Source organism: Falco peregrinus, chromosome Z (genome assembly GCF_023634155.1).
Source record: "Falco peregrinus isolate bFalPer1 chromosome Z, bFalPer1.pri, whole genome shotgun sequence".
Classification (NCBI taxonomy): Eukaryota; Metazoa; Chordata; class Aves; order Falconiformes; family Falconidae; genus Falco; species Falco peregrinus.
Genome location: NC_073739.1, coordinates 76,244,055 through 76,272,031, shown reverse-complemented (window position 1 = coordinate 76,272,031; position 27,977 = coordinate 76,244,055). Strand labels below are relative to the sequence as shown.

Below are 27,977 nucleotides of genomic sequence, written 5' to 3'. Positions count from 1 at the left end.
GATCGACCAGAAATTACTTTATTTCAAGGCAGAGACCAACCTCAAGGTAATCCAAACTTCTGAGACAGGTCAGAAGGCATCATTTGCTTTCCCCTACTCTAAATCATACAAAGTAGCTCAGCCAGCCTGAGAAACCACGTATCTGTGTGGTTAGCTTTGACTACTGTGATTTCAAATTGACAGTTTTCTTGCACAGACAAGAGAAACTCATGTATCCCTGTTTGTGTTGATGGTACTATGAATCATCATGGGCACTGACGGTCCTGAACGTCAGCATGGTCTGTTTCCATCCACATCCCAAGCTCTGAAATCATAAGAGCAGATTTCCAGAAAGAAGAGAAATGTGTATTACTATACATCTGAAAGTGAGACATTTCACACATTTTCTAGTATCCGCCATGAATAGATGGCAACCAAAAATTGCTATGTGATTATATTTAACACATTCACTGGATCAGAGACAGGTAATCAGGCTGTTCTAAACCATAACCACATGCAACATGTATGCAGTCTTGCAATAAATGCCATAGATGCACAGTCTGTGCTGATGACACCTCACCAGATATATTCCGCCTATAAAGGGAAATTAGTCCAGCACTCTCAAGAATTTTCTGTATTTGTCCTATGGTGGATAAAATCCCAGGAGGACAGTCCTTAGAAACTTCAAGTGGCAAACTGTGCATCAGAAAAAACTTTAAGTTTGAACTTTTTGCAGCTCAAAATGAAGAACTCCGGCTAAATCTCAGGGTATTCAGAACTAACTTGAAGAGATATTTCTGCAGGCAATCATCCTGGTACAGACAGATAACAAATTCCCACCTTCTTAGCTGAAAGAAAATTACAGCCCTGGCTCTCATGAAAAATCTCTGCCATACAAAGACCAACCTATAGTGCCCTTAACTGATAATCACCTGGTTTTCATTAAATAAAGACACTTCTAATTAAACAACCTGATCAGCACACAAAAATGTGTGCTTTGCAAGCAAGAGATGGTAAGCAATTTATCTTTCAATATAATTATGACTAGTATCACACTACCTGGAATTTAAACTGATGAATAAAGATATTTAGGTTATGAAGTCCTACTCATTTCAATAGCAAGAAACAGCAACTCTGATTGTTTTGGTGTTAAGAAATAAAGGTTCAGTGTCAGACTATTGCTACTGGCCCAGAAGCATTTTCACTTTTTACCAAAACAGGTTCTCACAGGATGATCTCTCTCTTGAAAGGCTGGTGAAGAGACAATACAAGGTAGAGTACAGGAAAAATCAGGTTGGAAGGGAACTTGCTAGTTACCTGGTCCAAACCTTACCAAAACAAGGCCACCTTCAACGTTACATTAGGTAGCTATTCAGTTAGGCTTTGAAAGGCTCCACCACCCGTTTTCAACAAGTCAGGAACTCCATCACAACATACAGGACCTGCCACGCTGAGAGGAATCTGGTAAGTCTGGTACCAGGAACTGGCGAATTGAGGAAGCTGGAAGTACATGAAAAGCTGATTTTCAAGAGTCTCAACTTTTGAAAAAGGCCAAAGCAAAGACAGCAGAACCAAACGGCATGTACATAGGTCAAATGGACTATACAACCAAACGTGACAGCATATGGGTAGCAGCTGGGATGTCTGCACTCCTAATGGCTCAGGTAATTCTGCAAAGCAAAGGGCAGAATAGAAGTTTTCTTCTTCAAGGCATGCAGCATAATATAAGATCTTTGATTGCAACTACAATCTTATGAAGCCTTGCATTCACTGAAGAAGCCTTACTCTCACTTCACAGACAGACTGAGAGGGTGCTGGTGAGATGGTCACAATGCTCTCTCCCAAGAGCCTTTACAAGGGTTATACATGAATAAATTTCAATATCTGATCTAAGAGTTTGTAAACTGCTTCTCAAGGACAAGCACTCCTGCTATGAATTTCTTAAATTTTCATTAAAATCCAGAGCTATAATTTCACAATAACAACAATATCATCAAAAGTCTACAAAGCCAAGAGAACATTTTGCTGGAAAGGGAGGCACTGTCTTCTTCGCAGATTCATCCCCCAACAGAAAAACACACACCACAGCCAGAGATGAGTGTCCACCTAAGGAAAAGATTTCCACAGAAGGGATAGTTTTTAAATCCAAGCGGTGAAAATGAAAGAGGCCCCTTCGAAGAAAAATAAAATCAAAAGACCCTAAAGAGACTAGAGACAAGGCTCATTAAAGACAACAGAGCAAAGAGACAGTGAACTGGCACAGATCTCAGTTAAGCAGTGAACTGCTCAGAACTCACTTAAGCAGTGAGCTGAGAGTGAAGTGCTTATCACCAAGAATACAGCATCATTCGCAGCGTGCAAGGAGATGGAGCTTTTACATGAGCCAAAGGGTTCTACTATGGCACACATTTCCAGGGGATTGAGTGCAGGTGAAGTACTATTGTGAATGCTAGCAATACGCAGATATTCCAGTACTGATGTTTCCTTTTCTTTTAAATATTTATGTCCATCTGCATTGCTGTTCTTAGCATTTTCTTAGAGAAGACAGGTAAATTAATTATGACTTGGTAACCTAAAGGTGAAAGAAAAAAAATATGATTTTTTCTTCATCCTATTACAAGGTGGTCTACTCCAGACCACCCTAAGTTTGAAATATCATTTGAATACATATGAAGAAGCACCCAAAACCTGACATTCTCGGTAGAAAACAGGAAGAATGAGGACAAAAACATTATCTCCTTTTTACAGATAAGAGAGGCACAGAGAGAGATCAGAGGATTTGCTGAAAGTAGTACAGGTAAGACAAGGCTATACCCTATATTTACTTATGCTAAAACTGTCGCTGTCTGGCCTCACAAAATTATTCCAATACCCTTGGGTCCACAGTCAAATTAGTTCTTTATTTATTATCCCAGTTCTCAAGTATCTTTCAGATGGGCTCATCCATTGTTCCCTTACAGCTGGGTAAACAGACAAAGTCACTTCTATCATGCAGGTTTATCTTATAGCATTCAAAACCCTTTGCATATGTGGGATTATTTTTTTTTTCTTTAAGCAAGCTAAGAATGTGTTTAAAGGTGACCTGTGTTTAAAAAAAAAGGAATGGGTTAGTTTGGGGACAATCAGAAAGGAAAGACTTCTGAAGGTTGACTTGTTTCAATACCCTTTTCAGAGGAAAAAAATAAGTCATCAAATAACCTATGTTTGAAGCCTCAGTATGTAATCATATTTATTAAGGCAAAAAAAGGCAATGATATGGACAAGAGTTTTAGTCAGTGACATGACAAGAAAGCAAGGCTTTCTAGTCCTTGCAGGAGAAGCCTTCCTTTGGACTTGATTGTGAAACGACACCACAACGGTGTCAACAGTTTTTAAGATGAGCAAAGTGATTCAAGAGAAACAGTAACACTAGGGAAAAAAAGTAAAAATAAAATAAAATACCCTCCCCTAAAAGTTAAATCTTCTTAATACCTTACAATCTTCCCAAAGCAGACCATGTCTTCTAGTATGCTTGCACAGTGCTTATTACACAACCATACCTTGTTCCTGATGGGGACCTCTGGCACCAGTGAAATACAAACAGCAAACAGGAGGCACACAACGTAATATACAAGAAGAGGGGAGAGCAGATATCCCACTGAAAATAAATTCTTGATATTCCTTTATGTCTACAATCCCACCCCATATCCGTGGCCCTTTCTACACAGGGAGAAGAACCAAAGCTTAAAACACTACACCACAAGAACCCATGTAAATCAAGGGAATTAGCAGACGTGTTGGTAATCTTCCACAAATAAGAAAAAAAAGCTGCCAGCTGTCCTTGTACATTCAAAGATTAACACCAATAGGCAATACTGAGACTACAGGTATTATCCTTTAGGTGAAATAGCTCAAGAATCCCAGTCCTGCAGAAACGCAGCTGCCTGTCCAACTTGTGTGACTCGAGTCCTAACCCTACACTGCAGGACATCTACAGACCCATAAGCCAGAGACTTGCCAAAGTATCCTGGGTCCCTGACACCCTTTGACATGGCAGTGAAGTAGCAACTATGTATCTAGGTTAGACCTGATTACCTAGAACAAGGGCAATTTTCTTCACATCCCTGTGTAAAGCTTCTGAAAAAGGCAAAGACTGAACATTTGGGAGTTGCAGGAAGAACATCCAAAAATCATTTTTGATACAAGCGGTTTAACTGCATTTTAATAGGGATGGTATTTTCTATTAACAGCAGGGCAGAAGCCCACTGTTCAGCAGAGCTCTTCACTTCCTTTACACAAGAGCTATCTCTTTGAATCTGTCTGAGTCAACTTTAGTGACCACTTTAATATTCACTTTACAATTAATGCTTCTTTTTATGGGTTGGTAGAAGGTAAACCAATTTCAGTCTGGCTTCTAGGTATTGAATTTATTATAAAAAGTTATGTACTTAAAACTCCTATAATGAAACCAGAGGCATCATGAGATATTAACCTAGAGTTAATGCTGAGAAGGCCAGTTTGAATAATTCAATTCATGTCACCTTAAGTATCTTTTCAAATGGAATTAACTTTATCTCACAAAAAAAGGAACTCCATGTTCCAGTTACCGATTATTGAATCCACGAGAGTTGTCTTAAATCATCTCACCACCATCTTCCCAGCAATTTTATTTCACTACTACCAGAATGCTTCTTTAAATTTTGAGGGCTGACTTTCGTTATAAAGAAGCAATATTAGGTAAGATGAAAACGTGGTTTCAGACTTATTGCCACCATTAGGTGATGCTAAACCAGACAAAAATAAAAGTTAACACCGAAGTATCTGCATTAGTTCAACACAGCTACAAACCAGGGCTGCATTTTGGCCACACGCACAGAGCTGCTGCAGTTTGCCTCCCATACAACTCCACCTCTTTTTGCAACAATGCCATAGACTTTTGGTAATGCTGCAGTACTCCTAAGCTATTAATTGTCTCATTTTAACACAAAGCCCAGCATTTAAGCACTGAAAGGAGCTGTTTTCAAATACCTATCTATGCCTAGGGGAAACTGACAGCTCATAGTCAGCATTATTGTACAGTAAGAATGAGGGGAGCCAGACAGGGGAAAAGCCAGTGATACTAAAAACATAGGTGTAGCATCGGAAATTAATCAAAACAAACAAGCAGGAAAAAGAGGGGAAAATGAACAGAAATGAGAAAAAACAGCTCATAACAGGCAGAACAAAGAAGTGCTTCAGTACAGAGTACAACTGTGCAGTCTCAGATTTCTGCAAGACACAGGAAAATCAGGACATCTTACACTGAAGCAGAGATGGCCCAGCAACATCAGCAGCTGCCTGCAACAGGAAACCCCGATTACCTCTCCTAGGCAGTTCAAATAAGTGAAAACTAGGTAGCAAGCCAGGACTGGTTCATTTAAAGCCATACATATCCAGGATTTCCTTAGCTCAGCCAAAAACAAACAACAGGGAAAAGATTCCCAATGGATCAGGATTCAAACAAAACTCAAGAAGGCTTCCTTTAGCCTAATATTTAAACTACAGACTTTTTTCAAAATTCAGCTTAAAACAAAAGAGGGATAAAATCTTTAGCAGGGCAGAGCAATCTGGCATGGGCAGCACCCAGAGCAGGAAAAGAGTCTCCTGGGCCTGTCCCCCTCCCACTAATCCCTCCCTGCTGTGCTCCCCTGTCAAACTTCCCCACAGAGGCAGACACCAGAACGCAAGCCCTATTATACTTACCTGAACCTGTTAAGACCACTCAGAATCAAAAAACACCTATCACAACCCTAAGAGCTCACAGGTCAGGTATTAAGGCAAGAGACAGAAAGACAGCAACAAAAAAAGTGGGTGAAAAATAACAGAACAGTCCAACAAGAAGCAACCCAGTGACTCCTACTTGGTTTTGATAGCTATCACATGAAGGCTTGAGTTAAGGAAGGAACTGACTCAGTGAGGCAGTCATGCACATCTTTCCAGTTTCTGAACTGTGAGGAGAAATACAGCATGAAGGGCCTGTTTCAGAAAAAAAGGTAACAATTTATAAAGCCAAATGCATTCAAGATGCAAACAGCTCTATGCCTGCCAGGACCACATAGAAAGAGAAAACTGAAGAGGAAGGGTAGAAACATCAGAAATATTTTGCAAGCTGTAAGAAAAAACAGTTGAAACATGCTCTGACGGGTTTTTACCTATGCCTACAAAGCTTTGCAAGGGGCAAGAGGGCTACGGTAATTCCAGACCTGCTAAGCTAGAGCTGTAGACTAGGTGACCATAAATGAAATGTCAAAGTAAACCTCAATGCAATATCTGCATTTACATTCGTGGACAAAAGTACCTGTAAATATAAGGAAATAATGGGATCAAAGACAAGCTTGATAGAACTTTGCACATGAAATCAGAACACAAGTTCAGAGAAATCCCTGTGGAAACATTGATAGAGTGATTAGGAAGACAGAAAAACAAGGAGATGAATGTGGACTGCTGTACCATCACATGCTGATTTGACAACTGGCTGAAGGTTTCCTATTACCTGCTTCTATAGCTTTGCACTGCAGATGTGATTACACCAGATGCCTTTGTACTATGTGCTAATCAAGTACAAGGTTGGTGTATTTAGAGTTGAAAGGGTAAAGATGAAAGGTTAAGCACGGCAAAACCTGTTAAGCATCAGCACAGCTGCCACAGCGCTGTTGGACTACATGGGCTCCTCTGGACTGTTTTTCCATGGAGATCCTCAGCAAGTTGCCTATCACAAGTAAGAACACAGACACCATCCGTTCTCAGAGAAAAAGGTTCTTGTTTTGAACTCAACACCATCACAAAATGGATAGCAGATAAAAATGCAAAAGAATGAAATGTTTATAAAGGCTAAAAGCATGATAAACAGCTCAATGTTCAACAACATATTTTACCAAATAAAAACAACAAACCATCAGCAGGATAAAAGAAGATTGCTGATGCCGATGAAGTCAGAGAAACATTGCTACCTGCCTTCTGAACAAAATTAAAAATTATGCCTTCCTTCACCGGTTCCTGAGAAGTAGGATCTGTCTGTGCAATTTTGTTAGCACAGAACCACTGAAAGGCCAGAATCAGGCCACCTTCTGGATACTCTATGCTGATGACTTTACTTCTAGCCCTACTATAAGTCTTTAAGACTGTTGCAGCAAAATAAAGGATCAAGGGGCCAACCTATAAAAAAAAGGCATTGTCTTAGGTAGGATAGACTCTGGAGAATGCAGATGGAAGCTACAAAAAGAAAAAAGCAGGTAAGAACATCAGACAGAGCACTTGCATAAGTAGTCTTGATTTCCAGGGTATCATCTGTTATCAGCAGGGATGCAAATCAAGTACCTAGACATTTGAAAAAAAATCTCAAGCAACCATGTTTTCAAGGCTTTGGGTAAATATATCTGAGAAACAGTTTACTGCTTAATTTAACACAGAACGGTCAAAGTTGGAAGGAACCTCTGGAGATCATCTAATACAACAGGTATCTCTAGCCCACATTTTCTCTTTTAAACTGCAAATATAATTATAGGTCTTCTATAAACAGCTCAAATCAGATGGGCTGCATTACAGACTTGAGAAAGCTCTTATTGACCAAATACATCACCTGTAATGTCCTTTCCAGTCATCAAAAGCCACAGTGAAAATCTGAAAGGCTGTATCTATAGTGAATGCAATTATTTCACTGTTTAAGAAAGTGTACAGAAAACAGAAAAGCATCTTAACTTTTCTCTTAGCAAATGATGGGTCCTATAATTCCTACTCCATTACAACTTCACCCATTTTATTGACCCAGAATCCAGGGGTTTACTTTTTTTCTTTTCCTGCAATCCAGGTATTAAGTGAACGACTCACAGGAAGCTAATCACAAAAAAGTATTAAACACCATAATGCAAGATAACACACTTAAAAGTTGCAGTTCTAGTAAAAGAGAAACGATGTATTGCAGAAGTCATTTAAAAAACAGGAAATGGAAAAAAAAAGTTTACCTTTTGGTCCTTTTCCTTGGCAGCACTGAGTTCAGAAAGGGAGAGCGATAGTTTTTCCTGCTGCTCAGCTAGGTACTTCTGATAAAGGCTCAGAAGTTCCTGGCATTCTCTGTACTGCTGCTGCAGAGGTGAGACATAAGAAGTTAAGGGAAAAAATACTCTTTAGCAAATAGTTAAGAGTCAAATATATACCAGCTTAGTCTGTGTAAATCTGATTTAGATCCATAACAGTTGAATTTAAAAACAGATACTGTGCGTTTGAGTACTGCCTAATGATGATAAATCTGCCTAGAGATGAATGTTTAAGTACAACCTTCTTTGTACTCAGAGAGTGGGAAAAGAAGAATTGCACCAAATTCTTTATCATTGGAAAAGGGACAGCAGCAGGAGGCAGGTGATGACATTGTTTCAGTTGGAACAATTACAACCCTCTGATTTGTATTCAGCAAAGCCAGACACTACCAATGTTTATTTATAAATAAATAAATAGCCAGCCAAGTAAGTAAATAGTCCATTTTTAAGCACAGACATGGATTCACAAGCCCACATATCCAAATCCAATCTCTTTGCTTGATCACCAACAGCTCCAAAACCCACAGCCACAGATGCAGTGCTACAGGCCTTTTAGAGACCAGCAATGATTTTTGGACAGTAATTTGGAAAAGCAGCAATTGTGGTGTTGGCAAGGTATTAGCAAGCAACAGTGTCCTGCCTTGCTTGCAGCATTGAAATTCCAACAGGAGATAAATCTGCTCTTCACCTGTCATTGTGTAATTCCCCCCTTTGCTCACGTAGCATGGTAAACCATTTATACTCCCCTCTCTCCCCCCTCACTTTTAATTATGCATGCAGATGGGATAAGGGCTCGCTGTCCAAAGAGATTACTCTGAATAAATACTTTAATAACAAGTCACCGCAATTAAGGTAGGGAACAAAAAACTTCTTCAATCTATAAAATGGTGTTGAGTTACAGATTTCCTTAACATTTTTATGATCTAATCATTGCTTCTGGGCAAATTCATGTTGCAATCATTTTTGCCAATCATGGCTGCATAAATAACTCACTGCTTTGTTATTCCCTGTTATGACCCTGAGTTTTGTTTTGTTTTGTTTTTCCTACTCCTCCATCTCCTTCTTCTTCTTCTTCTTTTGAGGGGGGTGGGGGTGGGGAGGCTTGCCAGGTTTTTGATTGTTCGGTCAGTTGGTTGGTTTTCTTTCCTTTAAATAAAAGGCTATGCAGAGAATAAGCAAAACATTTTAGGAAGGAATGAGAGGTTATTAAACCCCAGTGTTTAAATCAATCAGGAGAGCTCCTAGAACACCTTTCCTCAGCACCTGGAAATACAGGAGGATACAAACAATGGTATAAGCAAGCTAATTGCTTTCCAGAGCCAGCCTGCCTGAAGCCTAAGCTGTTTTACATTTCAGTTCATTTCATCAGAGAGCACCAAAAGGCTGAAGTGATTTGTGGTGGTCTCAGGAGTCTCTGCCAGCTATGATGTATATAAAAAGAATTTTTTATTCCGGTGGTAACCATAGGCAGTAATGTTTATAGTAGGTGAACATATTAGCCTGGACGCAGGGCATGAATTTTACTCTAGAAAAAGCCAGTTCATTTATACAGCCTAAGAGTTAAATGTCGGTATTTGAAGACAAATTATAGGGAAATTCATTTAAACCCATATTATGTGGCAGAATATAAAAACAGACAGTCCTATCTTTATCAATTTTTTACAGCCCTCTTAATTCACTCTGCTTCCAGCAGCCCCTTCCCCACAAACAGATTTTACCCTTTTTCTCCCTCCAGCTAGCACACTGCTGGCACAAGGAATGAGTATCCTAAACAGCCTTGGGTCACATGAGCAATGGCCATGCACCCACCCTCACTCTTGCTACAGGGTTAATACCAGTCCTGCCGGAAAGCTAGGCAAAATAGCCCTTACTCCCAAGCTTAGCACATACATGGTGCAAGTGTACCACAAAAGAGATGCCCAGTTTGTGTTTTAGACTGTAGAGCCCTTGCTGTGCACGTGCCACCACCTCTTGCTTGCAGCTCCCAAACTTATTTAAAATACAGCTTAAAACATGACATGCAAAAATTAACATTAGGAAAGCATGCACGCAAAACCTGATTGTCCGAGGGTCAGTTATATGATCACGACTGAGTAGGGCAGGAGTTAACATGAGCTTGAATGGAAGCCAAGATATCCCTGAAATTCTTGTAAGATTCAATCAGCACTGAAACTGTTGAAACTTCCTGTATTAGAAGATTAAAACCTAGTTCATTCACACAATCACTCTACATTAAGCAGTGTATTGTTACAGCCACCACAGTGTCTAAGAGTCCAAAGCCCTGCTTTGCTTCCTAAGTAAGTAAACATGAAGCTTTGAATAGGGGGGGAAAAAACACCCAAAGACATTCATTTGTTTAAGATACATGCAGAATTACTGTAAGTACGGTAATCCTCCATAATGTGCTAGTACATTTACTGCACAATATGTTCTTAAGAAAAAAAAAAAAAGGCTTAATATTAGATTTTATTCTTCCGTTTACTGTATTTTTTCCTAAAAGCAGCAACAGGACCCCTTTTTTCCCCTCCTAAAAATTAGCCGGGCAGTATACAACACTGCCAAAAAAATATTTAAATCATTCAGATATAAGAAGGGCACACATACTATGGCAATACAGTCTCTAGACAAATACATAGATAATAATAAATACTTTCATAATCTGCTTAAAAAAATTAATGTGATAAAGGTGAAAAAACCCCATAGGACAACAAGTCCTACAGATTTGTATTCCACATAAAAAGTAATGTGCCTAAATGCTCACATCAAATATTTCTTCCTGTGTTCAGCAGCACAAATACTGGATTTACAAGATGTTAGTTACCTGAGAGAAGTGGTACTTAGCATTTCACTGAATGGTAGTTTTATGTCCAGGAAATATGCATTTAATGTATCTGAGTAACATATTTTATGCAGTTTGTTAGTAAAGTATTAAGGGGTGGGGGGTGGGGGGGTGGGAACACAAAAAATCAAAATCAGAAATGCGAAGGTTAAGATTTTAAGATTACAACAGGCACATTTATATGTCATACTGCAAGTACTATATATTTTATAGAATACATTAGTTAATTTTGTCACTGAATGTAAGTCACAGAATTAAGAGTTCATTTATGGCTTTTAAGAGATAATAACTTCAGCGAAGACAGAGGTGGCTTTGAGAGGAGGGACTGCTAGCATGCAGCAGTGGCACGCTTATAGAGGCCAGGAACGGATTGCCAGGGAGAGGGATGTTAGACAGAGAACAAAGAGCTTTTTTCTTAGGGGTGAAGCTTGGTGAGAAGGCACAACCAACAGTATGCTCAGCTGCTGCCAAAGACACAGTGCTGCTCACCCCCCACCCCGCCGTCTCACTCCCTCCATCAACACCAGCCCTGCAGCTCCCCCAGACCCCTCACTCAACCCAAGGGCTCAGGAAACCAACACAGCAAGGCAAAGGGTCAGTCAAGCACAAGAGCTGGCACAAAGCAAGCAGAGGGAACAGGCAGCTGGGAGAGGGGGGCACCTCTTCCAGCTGCAATAACCTGTCTGATAGGGTCCATCCACTTTGCAAAGTCTCAATCTTACAAATATTTCTACAGCTCCACTCTTAAGCGTCAGGCTTTTAAGACTGCCCTGTGACGACACCAACTACTCCCAGCTTACTCCTTCTCACAATACTTTCAGCCCTCTCACAAGCTGAAGTAGGACAGACAGCTAAAGTTTCTTGCATCCCCAGAAGCTGGGGAAGGCAGGGGGAAGGGATGGGAGGGACGGTGCCGATCTCTAGCACACCCACTGACCTCCCGTACTGTTCCCAGCACACTGCTTCCACTGCCTCTTTGACTGTAAGTGAAGCCCAGCTTAAAACCTGAAGTGCTTTGGTTTAGAGCATTCAGCATCTTCCTATAAAGCTTTTGAATTCTACACATCAGCCTCCACATCCTTCTGTGGGCAATGTTCATGCTACATCAGCTCAAACACCCACCGGTCTCTTCATCTACAGCTGAAGTTTTCAAATAAAGCCAACACCAGGCTACTGCATGAGGGCCACCGGCTGAAGTTCTGCCTTTCTGAAATCGCTTCTAAAAGGGGAAAAGAAGAAATAAGGTAGAAGGACTTTCTTTTTAGAAAGAAGGGGGGGGGGGGGGGGATTAGCCTGTATTACTGAACAAGAAATGTTTGTGTTCGCCTCACTTTATTTTAAAGAAAAAAAAATTAAACCTGAACCAATCTCCAAGGACAGGAATCTGAGGCTGGAAAAAAGGTTTCTAGAAGCTATTACCAAGGGAACCGAACAGCACAAATCAGATTTTTTTTACCAATCAACCTAATGACAAAGCTCCTTCTGTATTTTCAGAGTGTTTGTGAGAACTCACCTAGTGCCTCCTTCCTTAATAGCTTGTCACAAGCATTTTTGGGACACACATAATAAGCTCTACTGTTCCCTTTTTACACATGGAAAATTCGTGGTACAAGGAGTCCTCAGACGTGCCTGTGCACACAGGTACAGCTCAACAGTCCCATGCTCCACAAGCCAGCTCCAGGACACAAGCCTTGCAGCTGTAGGGTAAGTTAGCACAGCTCAGGCAACACTAACAGACTGGATTCATCTTGCACCTGATTAGCTCAGAGTGCAAGTTTGCCTGCATTCACTATGCGGACAAGCCCTAGTATTTCCCAAGCGTCAAACAAGATGCCAAAGGATGACTGACTCCTGTAGTCCCTGATTGTACCTCTGACTTGGACCATCCTTTCATCCAAGGCTGCATACTACAATCCATGCCCAGAAGAAAACACAACAGCTAAATCCCATCTTCATCAACAAGATGCTCCAGGTCTCAGGAGCCCCTACATCCAATGGAAGATTCTCTAGAGATTCAGAGCTATTACAGAGATATGCAAAGACTAATCAAGCACCCAAAGGAAGAAAAATAGGCACAAGTTAGATTTAAATTTAAGGCAGCAATAACATATTTTGTGGTAGAGATACAGAAAACTTCCAGGGATATGATTTCAGTGCATGATAAAGAAAGCTTTTTGACATCTGCCATCATGAACTAGTAGCCACAAAGCACGTTGTTTGTTGGTTTGTGGTTTTTTTTTTTATTCCCTGCTTAAGGACATAGATGACTAACTACTTATCATATTGGCAGATTCAGCAAAGACTGAACTCTCCTCACTGCCTCAGAGAGTCCCTTCAAGACAAAGGCTGTGAAAAAACTAGACTGAGAAAGAGATGCTGAGGAAGTACCACTGACATTATGTTGATGAAGCTAGACTAAGCACTGAGAGGTCTTTGGTCTCAGAAGAAAAATCTACCCAGGTAATTTGCAGGCAGACCTGTTCAAGGAGCTTTTGCACAGTCACAGTAGCACAGCATCAAGCACTTCAAGCCTGATCTCATTTACCTTGGCTTTATTTTTCTCTGGGTTGTTTTTTTGTGTTTGAGTGTTGGGTGGGTTTTTTTCTTTTTTTAGTTTGGCTGCAACACCAACACTACACCACTTCCAGAATGCACCTGGACTGTGCCCGGCAACTTGAACAATGTCAAAACAAGCTCACATCTGTTCAATAGACACACCTCTGCATTATAACTTTGGCACCTTGTACGACCATGGCATTCCACTGCATTGTTTACTCAGTAGCCAAAAAATACCTTAAAATGCTTCTGCAAGAGTAAGAAGGCATTTCACCAAACTCAAGCAAAGACTAAAACCAACAGAGCTGGGTCACCCAATAATATCAACCCTGTATCCACAACTAAGGCTCAAGCTACACTTAAATGCTCATAATACAAGGGAAGAGAATTTACAGTCTTCAGAGCCCCAAAGGCCCACAACAGCCTTGTGGCAAATTCCACTACAAGTGTGCTCAGTTTGAAGTGGGCCCACATTATTCCATGCATCACACAAGCATATATTTTTCAGTATTTTGACACACGAGGAAATGAGGTTTATTTTTTACCTGGAGTATTTTGCGTATCGATAGAGGAAAGGTACCGTGCCCTTTGGGAAAGAAGCAATATGTATGTCATTCTGATTTCCACCTGCAGGCTTTCTTCTTGCTAACCAAAGAAAGGATTAAAATAATGCAACTTCAACTACTTACACATGAAAAGTCATATGATTAAAAATAAACTGCTGGTATTAATGAATTAACATCTAAAAGGAACACTTTAAAATATAAACTAAGATATTCTAAGCTCTTTCCTTTAGCATTAAAAAATTACATACTTCATTGGAAGCTGACCAGACTTAATTTTAAAGTACAACTTGTGTTTAACACATATACAGTTCTGCACTTTGACAATCTCATCTCTGAAGAGCAACAGTGGGACTGCATTATGGAAATGAAACTATCCAGGCACAGATCTAAGTAAACCCTAACATGTTTCTTGTGCCTTTAAAATTAAGAGAAATAAAATAAGTGGCTTGAAACCATGTGAATCATTGTTCTGTGAAAGGGTAAAGACTAGTAACTTCTGTGAAGGTTTATTATCTAAACCCTGAAGATGCTGCAAAGACTGAAGTAATAAAATGTTTTATGAACAACTTCACTTCACTTATTCTTACATAACTGAGTTTATGTGGACCCCTTGGCACAGTGATACTAAGAACCTGTAGGGAAGATTCTGCACATCCACTTTTCAGTGCATTAAAGAAATCATCTGGTGCAGGTCTGAACCTTATGAGCCTTCAATTCAAAACACAATCTCCTCCTGATCCAAAATCTTCAGGAGGCACATTTCTGAAAACACTATAAAGAAGCAAGTCACATAGAATAAGATAAGGATCTCCAACCTGAAGCCCAAAAGTTATATTTTAATTTACACTTGAATATTTTAATGTTGTTATCCAGTCAGTAAATTAACTCAAGATGCAAGAATAAAAAGGGAAGATGCATAAGGAAGAAGGTCACAAGGTCCACAAAAGTTAAGAACTTCACTTCTGTCTGAAGCATCAGCATTATGTTGTTGAATACCACAGCTCTCATATTAAGGAATTGCTTAATACATTCCCATTCTGTTTGAAGGGAAATTAAATTTACATTCTTTGGGAATACAGTATTGTAATTAGTTCATGACTTGATTACACTTTGAAGTGAGCCAAGACTGCATATGGTGCATATAAATTAGTTAAGTTATGGTTACCTACCTAAAGGAAAGCTAGAGTTAAGAAGAAAGTCAGGGACGAAGCCAGGGCAGTCTTCTGGGGCTTTCAGGAAGCAAACGTAAAACATCAAATTCAAATCTAATCACTGGAGTTACTGATGTCAGGTGGGAACAGAAATAAAAAACCAGTTACCTAAAGAGCTGAATGAGTTGTTTTCAAAAAATAATCTTTTCACCTCCACCCTACCACCTGTAGGGCAACTGTTAAAATTGATCCTAAAAAAAAGCAATAAAAGATAGAATATTTCCTACCCTGGTTAAATTTGCCAGTATGATTTATTCCTGGTACTTGTAATTTTTTAATTTTTTTTTTTATAGACAATCTGAGTTTTATATCAGCTAACAAGATGCTCTGTTCCACCCAGATGATGAAATTCCCAAGTTCACTTTAAACATACTAAAAAAATATTGAGATGCACAATATAAATATAGTGTATCTAAAACTGGCCAAACAAAAAGGGCCACTGGTATGATTTGAAAAGAGCAAGGAAAACATTTAAAGCTAAAACTAATTCCAAGCATAGCACATAAACTCAGAAAAAATCTCTATCATACTTTCAAAATGAAAAAGCATTTTAAGGTACAGGATTTGATCCTATATATTGAAAATCCTTTCCACTGGATATGCCAATCAAACTGGACCGTTTATCTGCCATGTTCTCTGGTTCAAAGGTGGGTAAGGACAAAATTATCACATGCCATCATACGCCAGCAGATGTGCCCGGATCAATAAATAACAGTACCATCTCAGAGCTTGCACTTCCCATTCCAAGTGGAAAACACATCTCCAGCCTTACCTTCATTAATACAAAGAAAATGATGCTTTCAAGCAAAGAAAAACAGAAAATAAAGGTTTATTAATGCAGCCTGGCTGTGCTAACAACTTTCTTCCAGTGAAAAGGAAGAAATCAAGACAAAAGGCAAGTTATGCCACTACACACACTGGAAAAACATGCATTTTCGTAATAATGAACATGAGGAATCCGATGAGAGAAAAACTACAAACCTGAATACAATAAGTACAGACCTCACAGCTCATCATAACAAGCTACTGGTCCTGGCACAGGCCATAAAAATTTCTACTTTTGGCTTAAGAACTGCAATGGAAGGAGAACTTCCTCATTGACAAGGAAGAGTTTGTTCAGAATATACTTGCTGCTTTCAGGGGAGCTCTGCCAACACCTATAGCAACTTTCAGGATGTAAAGATTTCTTTTGGCGTTTGGTTAGATGGCACAGCTACCCAGCCTCTTCCACTGGAAACTGTTAAGGAACTTGTTACTTCAGTATTTGTCTATCAGCCTTTTAAGGAAGCCTTTTTAAGGAAAAAAGAAGCCTGGAGATTCAGCCACATACAATTTCTGTGCAAAACAGTCCCAGCATCCTAAAACACCACCATACATTTCATCATGTACGACAGAAAATAATCTCAACCTGTGCCATGTGAGAATATTAAGCCAAAAAAGGTATTTCACCACGCGCCATCCACACGCAAACAGGGCTATTTTTTCCTTTCACATATTTAGAGTGTAAAATTAAACAAATAAAAGGAACACTGCATAATTCAGCTTTCATTTTCTATCAAATTGCTCATAATTGTAACTATAAAACGATAATATTCTACCATATGTGCATCTGCAAAGCCGACAAAAGCACTGGTCAGCCCCCGAGACAGGAAAGATGGACCTGTGGCTCCACCTAGTGGCCTCGCTGGGTATTACCGCTCTCCGAACCGAACTCGCACAGCGCGCTTGTCAAATTTTGAGGTTAATTTTATTACAGAGAGGTATCTAACACATCACTTTGAAACACGAAAATCCGCCATGCGATCCTCGTGCTACCGTTCTTCCTCAGAGCACACACACACCCATCCGCACAGGCAGCAGTCACAGCTCCGCATAAAGCACCCATCACTGGGAACACTTCCTGATTTAGTTGCGAGGCCTTTGTTCATTAGAATTAAAGAAATCTTTCACAGTAGCCACCGTTACTGTGTACACAAAGCTATCTGTCATATCAGTAGTACTCGATATTACAACAGACATGCTCTTTAATTTGACCACAAAGCTCCTGGTAGAAGCCTGAGGAGAGAGAAAGTGCTTTTAGCCTACACAGGAATTGAAGTATCTGAGAAAGGATGCTCAGCTTGTTATGCTGAGACACAGAAAAAGGAGTTATTTAACAGGATAAATGTGAGATCGAAGCCAGACGCATGGAGGAAAGGGGATGAAGGAAGCAAAAGACAACGGGAATGTAAAACCTGAATTTACTGAGAGCAGAGCTACAGCACCTCCATCTCAATTAAAGAATATGCACAGCGAATCAAAAAGGTGTCTGCTTTGCAAGGAATGAGAATGTAAGATCACAAAACACCAACTTGTTTTATAACAAAGCTAATCAGGTTTGGGCTCGGTTACTATCAGAATAGGAATGACCTGAGAATACACAGTGGTGTCTATCTTGTTGCTTCCTCACAGGAAACAATCAATCATCACCCTTAATTTTATATACTTGATGTCTCTCACTGCACCTTTCCCATACAGTCCTTAAATGGGAATAAAGCTGACAGAGAAAAGCAGCCTCTCCTCCAGGCTATCTCCCACCACTCCCAGAATGACAGACTCCTTGTCCAGGTCCACACTGGAAAGGAAACCTGGCCACTACAGGGAATTATTTTGTTTGCTGCTTCCTCACATGGTTGCCTCTCTGTATCTTGCACAGTCAGCATCTGGCTTGGGTATTTCAACTTTCCTTTTCTCTCCCCTTTTAAACCAGAACATACTCAAGGCAGAAGTACATAGATTTTAATCTGACTTATTGGCAAATGGTGCAAGTGGCAAGATGAAATTCTGTAACCGCTGCTGGACCAAAATAGCAAAGAAAAAAAAAAATCCAAACACGAAAACCAGTGAGCCAAGAAATCATGCCCTTCTTATGGAACTCCCTTCAGTGTTACAGCTAGAACAACACAGAATGCAAAAATTGCAGATGATTGTAGATAATTTTTTTCTCTTTTAAAACTACTGCTATTTTGACAGTCTTTCTAACCTTGTTAGAACACAATCTGTTTGCACACTGTTGATGAGAGAAATGCAATGCTCCTTTTCCTAAAAGGCAGCTGAGGTCAAATCAAACTGCATACAAGTGCACTAATACTACTTTTAAAGGTGTCCCCAAACCCAAAAAAGGGAAGTATTCCATGTTAGAATGCTGTGGAGATCTTTTCCAGCATGCGCCATACACATCTCTGATTAGATAAGTATTTCAGAATGACATCGAAGGCCTCAAAGTTGGTCCTTTCTTCTAAAAGCTAGCCTTAAACATGACAAACTGAAACACGCTGGTTTCACTGAATTGAAGCCAGCGAAGAAAAGATTTAGTAACAGCCTCATTATAAGGTTCATTGTTGTAGGACTATTTCATATACAAGATTAACACATCTTATCTCCCACTTTCACTGAAACCTATTATACCCCTCATTAATACATGCACATTTCTACATCATTTACAGCACCAAGGTCTCAAATAGTATTGTCTTGAACAGGGTGCGTTCTGCTGCCCTTCCTGGTGGTAGGCTCTTTTTGCAGTAACAGTACTCAAAAATGGAAGACACCGCTAGGCAAACTAAACAGGGCTACTTAAACCTGAGAGAAATTTAAAATAAAAATAATTTGTTTTGCCAACACTTTGGATTTCATTTCTTGATGTATACTCCATCACACACACGCCAAAATGTGACACATTCACATACTGTAAGACGGGAAAGTTCTACCTTCCCAACCTGACTAATAATAATTCTCCCTCCTACCAATTTGGGATGTAGAAGTAGATAAAGAGAACTACAGCTCCTCAAAACAACGGGCATTTCAAAATTCTTCAGATCTCGATCATCGGAGAAGAAAAAGAAGCTGTATGGTACAAACAGTACAACACTCGCCCAGAACACATACATTCGTGTCTGTAGATACACCAGGACAGACCAGAACAATGTACCTTAATATTATATGAAGGGGAGGTAATCAGGTAAGGAAAAATACAGTTTTCACATTCTCAGTAGACCAAAGGGAACAGGCTGGCCCTTGTTCTTGCACAAGCAGGAGAAGAGTTATGAGGCAGATAAATACAGGACTCAACAAGACAGAAAATTTCTCTTCAAAGTATTTCAAGACAGAGAATATGCATTTGTCCAGCAACAGAACAAACAGATTCATGTGTTTACTCTTCCATATTTCTATCCACCAGGTTCCAAGCAAAGAAACAGAGGAGATTTTTCACAGAGTTCCCCTAAGCTGTTGAACTGTTCTCTGCAGGATGCCATAAACATTTAAAGTTTACACGGACTCACCTAAACACATCCATAACAAAAAAAAAAATCCATTTAGTGCTATCAAACAGAAAAAAATTCTGATTGCATTTTTTAATTACAGGTTTCTGGACATTGGGAGACTTTTGGGGGCAAGTATTACTGTTTGTTTATCCTGTCCGTATACTCTGCCATGCATTTGTGGGCACTGTCAGCATTAAAACACCGAACTTTGCCATTTGACAGTGCATAGACTTCTCATCATGGTACCTCTTCGCCAACCATCTGAAAAGAATTGCTATGAATTTTTTAGGAGGCGTGTTAACAAAATTCCCTGTCCCTTACACCTGACTTTCTGAAGCTACCCTTATGCCATCAAACTGATTTCCAAATCAGATGGTTAGTATTTTTTGAAGAGGAAGAAAACAAACGACCTGGAGTGATTCTACTGAGAAGTATTGACGGCAAAGACTTAATTTACAGGAGACAAACGTACAGCCCCTGGGATTCTTCTCCTGTTCTTGGACGTAAAGACGCTTACACTGGCTGATGAGTTTTGTAGTATGAAAAGAGTCTTGCCAGGACAGGCCTACTACCATTTATGACCCATTCACATTTACTTTTGTCTTTTTTGAAGTTTACATGCCTTCAGGTAAAAACAAGTTGATGAGGCTCTGGAATTGCTATCTCCTGCAAGAAAACCACTCATCTCCTCCCTATATCCTCCATTTACTAGCACGGAACAGCTAGGATCCTGGAGGTCTTCTTGGCTTCTTACATGGAGCATACCAATATATGCAGCTGGATGTGTATAAACCAAGGCATTCTAATTTTGGTGAGGAAACTGAGAACCTCTTCTCCAGAGCTATGACTTTTTTCCTCCATTATAGCTCTCCGTTCTTCTTAGAGAAACATTGGTAAGTGTTAGCCTTAAGGATATCAGTGCTGGAGGGCTGTTAGTTCAAAAGTCAGGAATTCCGAAATCTAAATTCAGAAGCGTTCATCAGAAGAAAAAGTAGGTGAAAAGAGTTTGCATAAAGACAGTTACTCCAGCAAGAAAATGATACTTTCAGATGTCCTCCTCTCACAGGATTAATATTCGAGTAAGCAAATACTTCTTGGGCAAATTCTTTACCTATTGCAATATAGTAAGAATAACAGGCAAACAGCTCCATGCATACAGCCACTCCCCACCAAAACAAAACCAGAAAAATCTGTGATCCAGTGGGTCTGCAGATAATGCAGAGCTCACCACAGATGCTTGGAAGAGCTTAGTCAAGTCAGGCACTGAAAAGGCCTTCCTGTAAAATACATTCCTGTGATTATAATGTATTTATGTATTTCTGAGCCATCAAACCAAAGACACTACAAGGAAACTGGGAAAAATATTCAACACTAAAAGGTTTTATACAATAGGGGCCTATAAAAATCAGAGACATTAGGAGTATTTTTCACACCAACAGGTCATCAAGGTAACCTGCACACCAAGCTATGGGGGGATGCCTGCTTCTTGTCAACAAGTAGGAAAGGAAAATGAGTGTATGTGAATGCCTTGCAAGGGCCCTAGACTAGAAGTGACTGGCTTTCTAAAAGAGGACCATAAATAAAAACAACTAATTAAATAAATAAAACTAGAGAGCTACTTTCTGCACAGAAGTTCAAAACACAAGACAGGAAACTGTTCAGTGAAGAGTTCAATGAACCTGAATACAAGATCCTACAGGTTTCAAGTGATACTTCTGCCAAGGCCAAGGCACAAAATCATGAACATCCAGTGAGGTGTTATCATTGATAAATATCATGGAGACCATAGCAAAGTGATAGCCCCGAAAGAATTAACTTTTGAAGCGCAGGATTAATTTAGAAGCCAAGACTGCAGCACAGCTGCTCAGTATCTCTCCTTAATTTCAACAGATCAAGGAAACACCCACACCTTATCCATTTCAAATGGAAACTTACTAAGACAAACTTACGCAGTATCTGAATAGCTTACAAGTATCAATGGACTTACTGCCATCAACCTTGTATGTCCACTCTACAAGGAAGGTCACATTTCATAAAGGGGAAGGCAAGTTACAGAGAAGGTATGTGATTTACAGGACTTCACAGAAGTCTATGCACTGCAAGTAAGAGAATTCACATGTGTTAGATCTCAGAGTACCTTCACAACAGCTTGCAATGCTGATGTTTCAGGGCCATTTTCTGAACTGTTGTACTGCACTGGCAGTGTAGCTTTGTGGTCAGTCTCCCTAACCACCTGATATCTTTCTAACGCAGGGGCTGGGGAAGGAACCTGTACGTTCCTCTTTTTTTGACAGCTTTCACCAGTAAGATATTTCATATATTCTTGCCTTCCCCTTCCAAGAATTAATTAAAATGAGAGAGAACTGAAGCAAGATAGGGGCAAAAATTAAAGCAGTTACTGTACCACAACACATCTGCCTCTGAAGTGAGAAGGAACAGACAGCACCAAAACATCTTCAGATCTGACAGGTTGCTCTGCTACCAATCTGCCCTAGCAGGTGAGACAAGTCACTCCATGACAAGTATCAGAAACAAAGGAGCTTAATGCAACTGCAACTATTTTAAATGATTTCTCTCTATTGTGCAACAGGAGACAACAAGCAGTTCTAACCAAATGTGGAGATTTTTCTCCCCTGAACTGCAAAGCTTTAAAATTAGTACTTTGTGTGTGCTTGTTCTTTTGTCTGGATTTCTTAAGGAACAAAAGAACCATGCATATGAAACGCCAGAGAAATATGGATCCATAAATAATACCATATTCCCACCTAATGTAAATATTTATGTAGTAATTTACCAGAAGAAGATGCAAAGTAGTCTTTAAATGTTACATTGTATTAAAGGTTAACCACATGACATGGTTTATTATGAGGCTCTGAATTATGTTTAAGACAAGCTTTTATTTTCAGTTGAAGTTCTGGTGTTGAAATGGATGGACAGAGTCAAGGAAGTCTAGTCAACTCTCAAAAGATGAACACTGAAGTTCAGACTTCTTCAGTATTTTTTCAGTCTGCATAGCCACAGGCCATGCAACTCAGCAGCATACTGATTGAGAGAGGAAGGACCATATTCTTCACAATTAGAATAGGTAGAAATAAACTTGTAGTGAGGTTTGGTTCTTATAGCAAGACTGATGATGCTGGGTTTCACTTAGAAAAGCATCCTCTCCTGACATCAGCACCAAATCAAAAAGGATGTGCACATACCCCTAAGAAAAATGTTAAACGTAACAGTAGAACTGCTCCCAGTACAAATACATACCCTCGGATTTCATAACGTAAGTGCTAGATGTAGCCTCATCTTGTCAGTGACGTAATGTTTCTCTGCCCTATACCTTACATAGAAATTCATGATCCACTCTTCACTCAGTCCTACAAAATCCAGCTTTTTACTTCATACCCTGCTACAGTCATCATCACATATTTATGGTCTTAACTGTTCCTTTTGGTTCCTTCTTGAGCTCTCACCTTCATGCCTAAAGTACATAATCTAAAACAGTTAATATTAGACATAGTTTCCAACTCACCTTCTATTTTCTCTCTTATACAAGGCTTTCCTTAGAAATATTACTTTGCTGACTTCGTTTCCAATTCTCTTGATCTCTACATGATCTTCCACACTGAATACTTTCTTCATGTCATCGCTTTCCTCAGATGTAAGACCTTTGAAGCTCACTACAGACTCCGCCATGTAGGAACTGATAAAAAGATTTTCGTGTGTTTTGCTTTTTCATTAACAGAGTTGCTTCCATTTACACTACACTGAGTAAGATCCGCTCTTGTGTGACTGCTTTGAGCCAGTCTCACAGAGTTTCAAAGGTTGTAAAATGGAGACGTGAAAAAAAAAAACAAAAAAACAAACAACCCAACCACACGTAAGCAGTATTATAGGAGGTAAATATTTTCCGGTACGGAGGATAAGAACGAATTGAGCACTGTTGCCAATACTGCCACTTCCTACCCTGAAACCCCTGTGAGAAGATAAATTCCCCTGCTCCAAGCACAAGCTATTCACAAATAAACATTATGACCCTTTTTAAATGTACTCAAATAAGAATATAAACAATAGGAATGGTTAAAAAACACTGCATTTCCTTTGTGACTATTAAAGCACATGCCTCAACTATCAGCAGGAAAGGCTCATTTTTTTCCAGCTATAGCTAATCAGAGTAACATGAAGAGATCTATTAATGTTCCCTGCTTCAGCGAGACATGAAGTGCAGTCTTATTGATGGAATCTGCACTTTTGGTTCTCATTTGTTCTGCTTGAATAAGCTTACCAATCTGAGGCAACATTTTCAGACACTGGTATTTTGAACACCATTGGTCTTCTGGGTCTATCCTTTTTTCTCCACCTCACTGTATCTAGATCAAAGAAACCCTGGAAAAAGAGTGTAAGAAGCTGGAAGCATAAACTGTCATTCCTAAGACGCAGTAAAATCTTTCATTTCAATAACATACAGAAGCACTCCGAATGTATTACAGCTTATCAATGAAGAGGTATAGAATGGTACTGAAAATAGACCTTATTTGTATGCATGCCACACAAACATGTTAAAATATGTAGTTAAATATGCTCTTGGAGTTAAGTAGCTTTCATAGAAGAGAATCATTGCAATTATCAGTGGTAATAGCAAATCCTCTCTGATACAGATGTTTACTTCCTGTTCCAAGAACCAGAGCAGGAAACAGCCCTGTTAAGTGCATTTATCTAGGACCAGCCATAGTGTTCCTATTTGTTACCCTTAAGTGTACAACTTGTAAGAAAAATATGTAGCTTTTCTTTCTCTCCCCAGCATAACTTAATGCATTTAAAACATTTAGTCAACAACCAAATGCCTACAGAATTTTGTTCCAACCCTTCTCTGACTATAGTCCTATCTCCTCAATTTACAACTGGAACACAGAATTAGTCATCTCTAGGAAACTGATAATATTAGCTTTTCATCACAAAAACCTCAATTAAAACCCATTTGAGAGAAGCTGAGCAACTACTTTACTGTATTTTTTCCTTGCCCTGTTTCTTGATAGCTAGGCTGAACCTAAATATCATTAGGTACTGTGAACACTAATAAGTAAGACCTATCTATAACAAGTGCATTTATCAGTTTTGTTGCATGGGGGAAAAAAGAAAAGAGGTGGGGGGGAAGGGGGGCGGGGAAGACATTAAAATACACAGTTTCTTCCCAATGCCCACACATTTACTTCTTGCCTATTTCTTTTGGAAAATGGTAGAAGTGGAACTGTCTGTTCAATTTCTTAGATTTCACTGTGCACCTTCTATTTCTTAGAACATGGCAAATACTGCCTCTACACAATATCCCTAGTACTTATAATGCAAAACACTTTATGACACTTCTAGCTCTGGGAGAAGAGAAAATGAAGCATGAAATAAGAAATATACCAGCAGAACAATATTCATTGACACTGGTAAGTCTCTATACTGCTGCACTGGGAAAGTATTAGTATTTTGGGGGTTTAGGCCACCTTTTTTTTTTTTCTTTAAAAAAAAAAAAAAAAAGAAAAAAAACCCAACAAAACGTTTGCCCAGCTTTTCTGATGTCACTGGTATGTCAGTCCTTGCAGTTTTTCTCACGTAACATGCAACCCAGAAGCCAAATTTATCAAATCATGCTCAAATCCAACAGATTTATATGTTCTCATATAAATTACAAATCTTTTTTGGCTATCTGAAGTATATCATTCTCCTCACAGTTCTTCATAAATCCCCCACCTTTGCAAAAAGATGGTCATGTTTTCTGAAGTCTGAAACCAAAGACAGAACTAGCAATATTTTCTTTTTTAGCAATAGTCAAGAACTAGCAATATTTCCTTTCCTAGCAAGAGTCAAGATAACAGATTCACAAACAATACAGCCATAAACACAGAACAAAACCCATAAAAGAATACCTTGACTGACCAAAGATTGACCTTAGTTGAAAAAATTTAAAAATTATTCTTTGGTTCTTGTAGCCTGTATTGAAATTGAAAGAAAATGCCACAAAAAAAATAATCATATTCTTAAAGTCCAGTATATACAGGCAATATACAATTTAACCTGTACCGATTTGGTCAATGTTACTCTGATATTCAATAATATGCTCTCACACTGGTTTTCATGCACAAATGTTAAAAATCTTGCAGAAGCACATACAGGCAATGACAGAACTCTAAAAATGGTCACATCTAACAAGTAAGAGTTGGGCAAGCTACAATTACAATAAAATGCATTTGAGATATAATAAATGCTTTTCAGGGCAGACTTCTGAGCCTCAGTCTCAAACAGGGAGTGATCAGAATCAACTGTTCAAAGCACATCCTGATTCGGCATTTGGCAGGCAAGTTATGGGGAACTCCACACTACCACACCAGAGAAAACATGTGGAGGCTGGAACTTCTGCAGCAGGTATCCAAAGTTGAAACTAATTTACCTACATCAGCCAATGAAGAATAGGATGAATCGTATACAATCACCGAGTCCCTCATGCCACAAATCCAAAGAAATCTGAAAAACACAACTTGCTTTTTTTTTGGATTATAATAACCAGTACAAACCCCTCCAGATTCCACTTGTACTGCTGCCACCTTCCTAACACCTCAGAGAAAATACTTCTCTTATTTTCTTCTTCATGGGAAAACCTTTCCATGGAGTAAGAGACAAAACAGATCAGCACATCATTGGGTGAACTACAGTTAGAAATTTGGCTACAGCTCGTTACAGCTAACCGACAAAGGCTTAAATTTTTTATTACTGATTTGCTTGAATAATACATCAGACTCACACTAATGTAATAGGCAACTTGGAATATGCAGCCCTGATTTACCAGAGTTTGCCTCATCAGAAATTATTTACAGTAAAAAAAAGTATGAAATAAGTGACAAAAAAAAGCAAAGATAAATGTTACAACATTCATTATCACCAAGCCCACTACAATACTTACAGTGTCATAGCTACAGTGTTGAAAATCTACACTGTGAACAAGTAATAAACATGTAAAAATGATTCTGTTTATCTCCACTTCTTTGTTTTCTTTCACTAGCTTGGGGAAGGATCATTCACACCTGTAGTTTACTCCTCTTCAAATCTACGCGGACTTTTTCTGAAGGGAGAAGTTGTTATTCCACAGCTGCTAAACAGTTTTCAAAGCCTGCCACTTTGGTCCTGATGTACTTCCAAGGTACAAAAGGAACTACCCCAACTAGCCCTTACATGCTAAAAAAAATAACATAACTACACAACTTAGGACATTAAAAGAATTTTCTCATACTTTGCAGCAACCTTAGTTACAGACTGCCAAAAATGGACAATGGTATTTTATTCCGTTTCCTTAACACAGGAGGGATGGGATACTGCCAGGGCAGGCAGCAAAACCAAAAGACAACTTTCAACATCCAACATAGATAATGGTCCACAGATGCATTTTTCATTTTGCTCCCCCCAAAAAACTCACAAGAAAGAGTATTGGAAAAAAAGGTGCTTAACTCATTATTTGCATTAAGGATAGTATACATTTGCTGAAAGTGTCTTGCATTGCTCACTACGTTAATGAAGACCTTGATCAACCACCCTAAAATAATCTCATGCCACAAACACCACACACTGCTCATCACAGCTGAGATGCTGACATTTGCTGCAGGGCTAGTACTGCCACACTAAACTTAGGCACATAATCCACCTCTTTTCTAATTTAACTAGAATCTATTCTAGTCTGTAGAAGAACTGCAATCTTAACCGCACAATATGTATGTTTTTCCCTTGATTGCGCCTACTTGTTCTTTCAAGGGCATTCCCATTAGGAACAAACACTTCTCCATCCTCTCTCCCCCTTAAAGCAGAGTGAAAATAATCCTATCAAGGGAAACTTATTACTGTTTCCAAATTGCGTCTGGCTCTCAGCAGGCACTCTCTCCAGGCAACAGTTTTGCCGCTACATTATGACTAATTTTTTTTTTTTCCAGATGACATTTTGTACTGTAAGTAGGTAGAGGAAGGACAGATATATGTGATGTGGGATAACACAGAACCTCCAGAGTCAAGTGAAATAGTAGTGTCTCCTCTCACTCTGCACCCTCCTGCAAAGAAATTTCGTTTTCACTCTAGAGGATGATTTCTTAGCACATTGCACTATGCACAAACACAGACCCTTTTAAAAATTAATTTTTAAGAGAGGGATGAAACCTGTAGTTTTTTCAAATTTTCGGCTCCTGGATACTTCGTACAATGAAGAAATAAAATAAAAAAGAGTAAGGAGGAGAACAAAAGAAACCCCAAAAGCCATCATTTGATTTCTGGCTACCTGGACAAAGCACATGTTGTCTAATGCTGCCATCTGCTGTCTGTATGCAATGGCAATGCAGCTCTGGCTGTAAAAAACAGTTATCCAAACTGTTCTCTTCCACTAGTATGAAAAAAACAAAACCTCTCCAGTCCCTTTTCAATTTATGGGTTTCCACAATCCTTAAAAATAGATGTACCAG

At 39.2% G+C, this 27,977-nt stretch overlaps 1 protein-coding gene across 3 annotated transcripts in view; it reads right to left on the bottom strand.

The window, feature by feature from the left end:
- The window catches only part of KIAA1328 (KIAA1328 ortholog), a 180,429-nt gene that overhangs the window by 102,641 nt on the left and 49,811 nt on the right, over positions 1-27,977 (bottom strand). For all 3 annotated transcript variants that reach the window (XM_055790826.1, XM_027784792.2, XM_055790827.1), the window contains one exon: positions 7,959-8,086. In XM_055790826.1, coding sequence (XP_055646801.1) covers positions 7,959-8,086 — 128 coding nt within the window. The remainder of the gene's footprint in view (positions 1-7,958; positions 8,087-27,977) is intronic.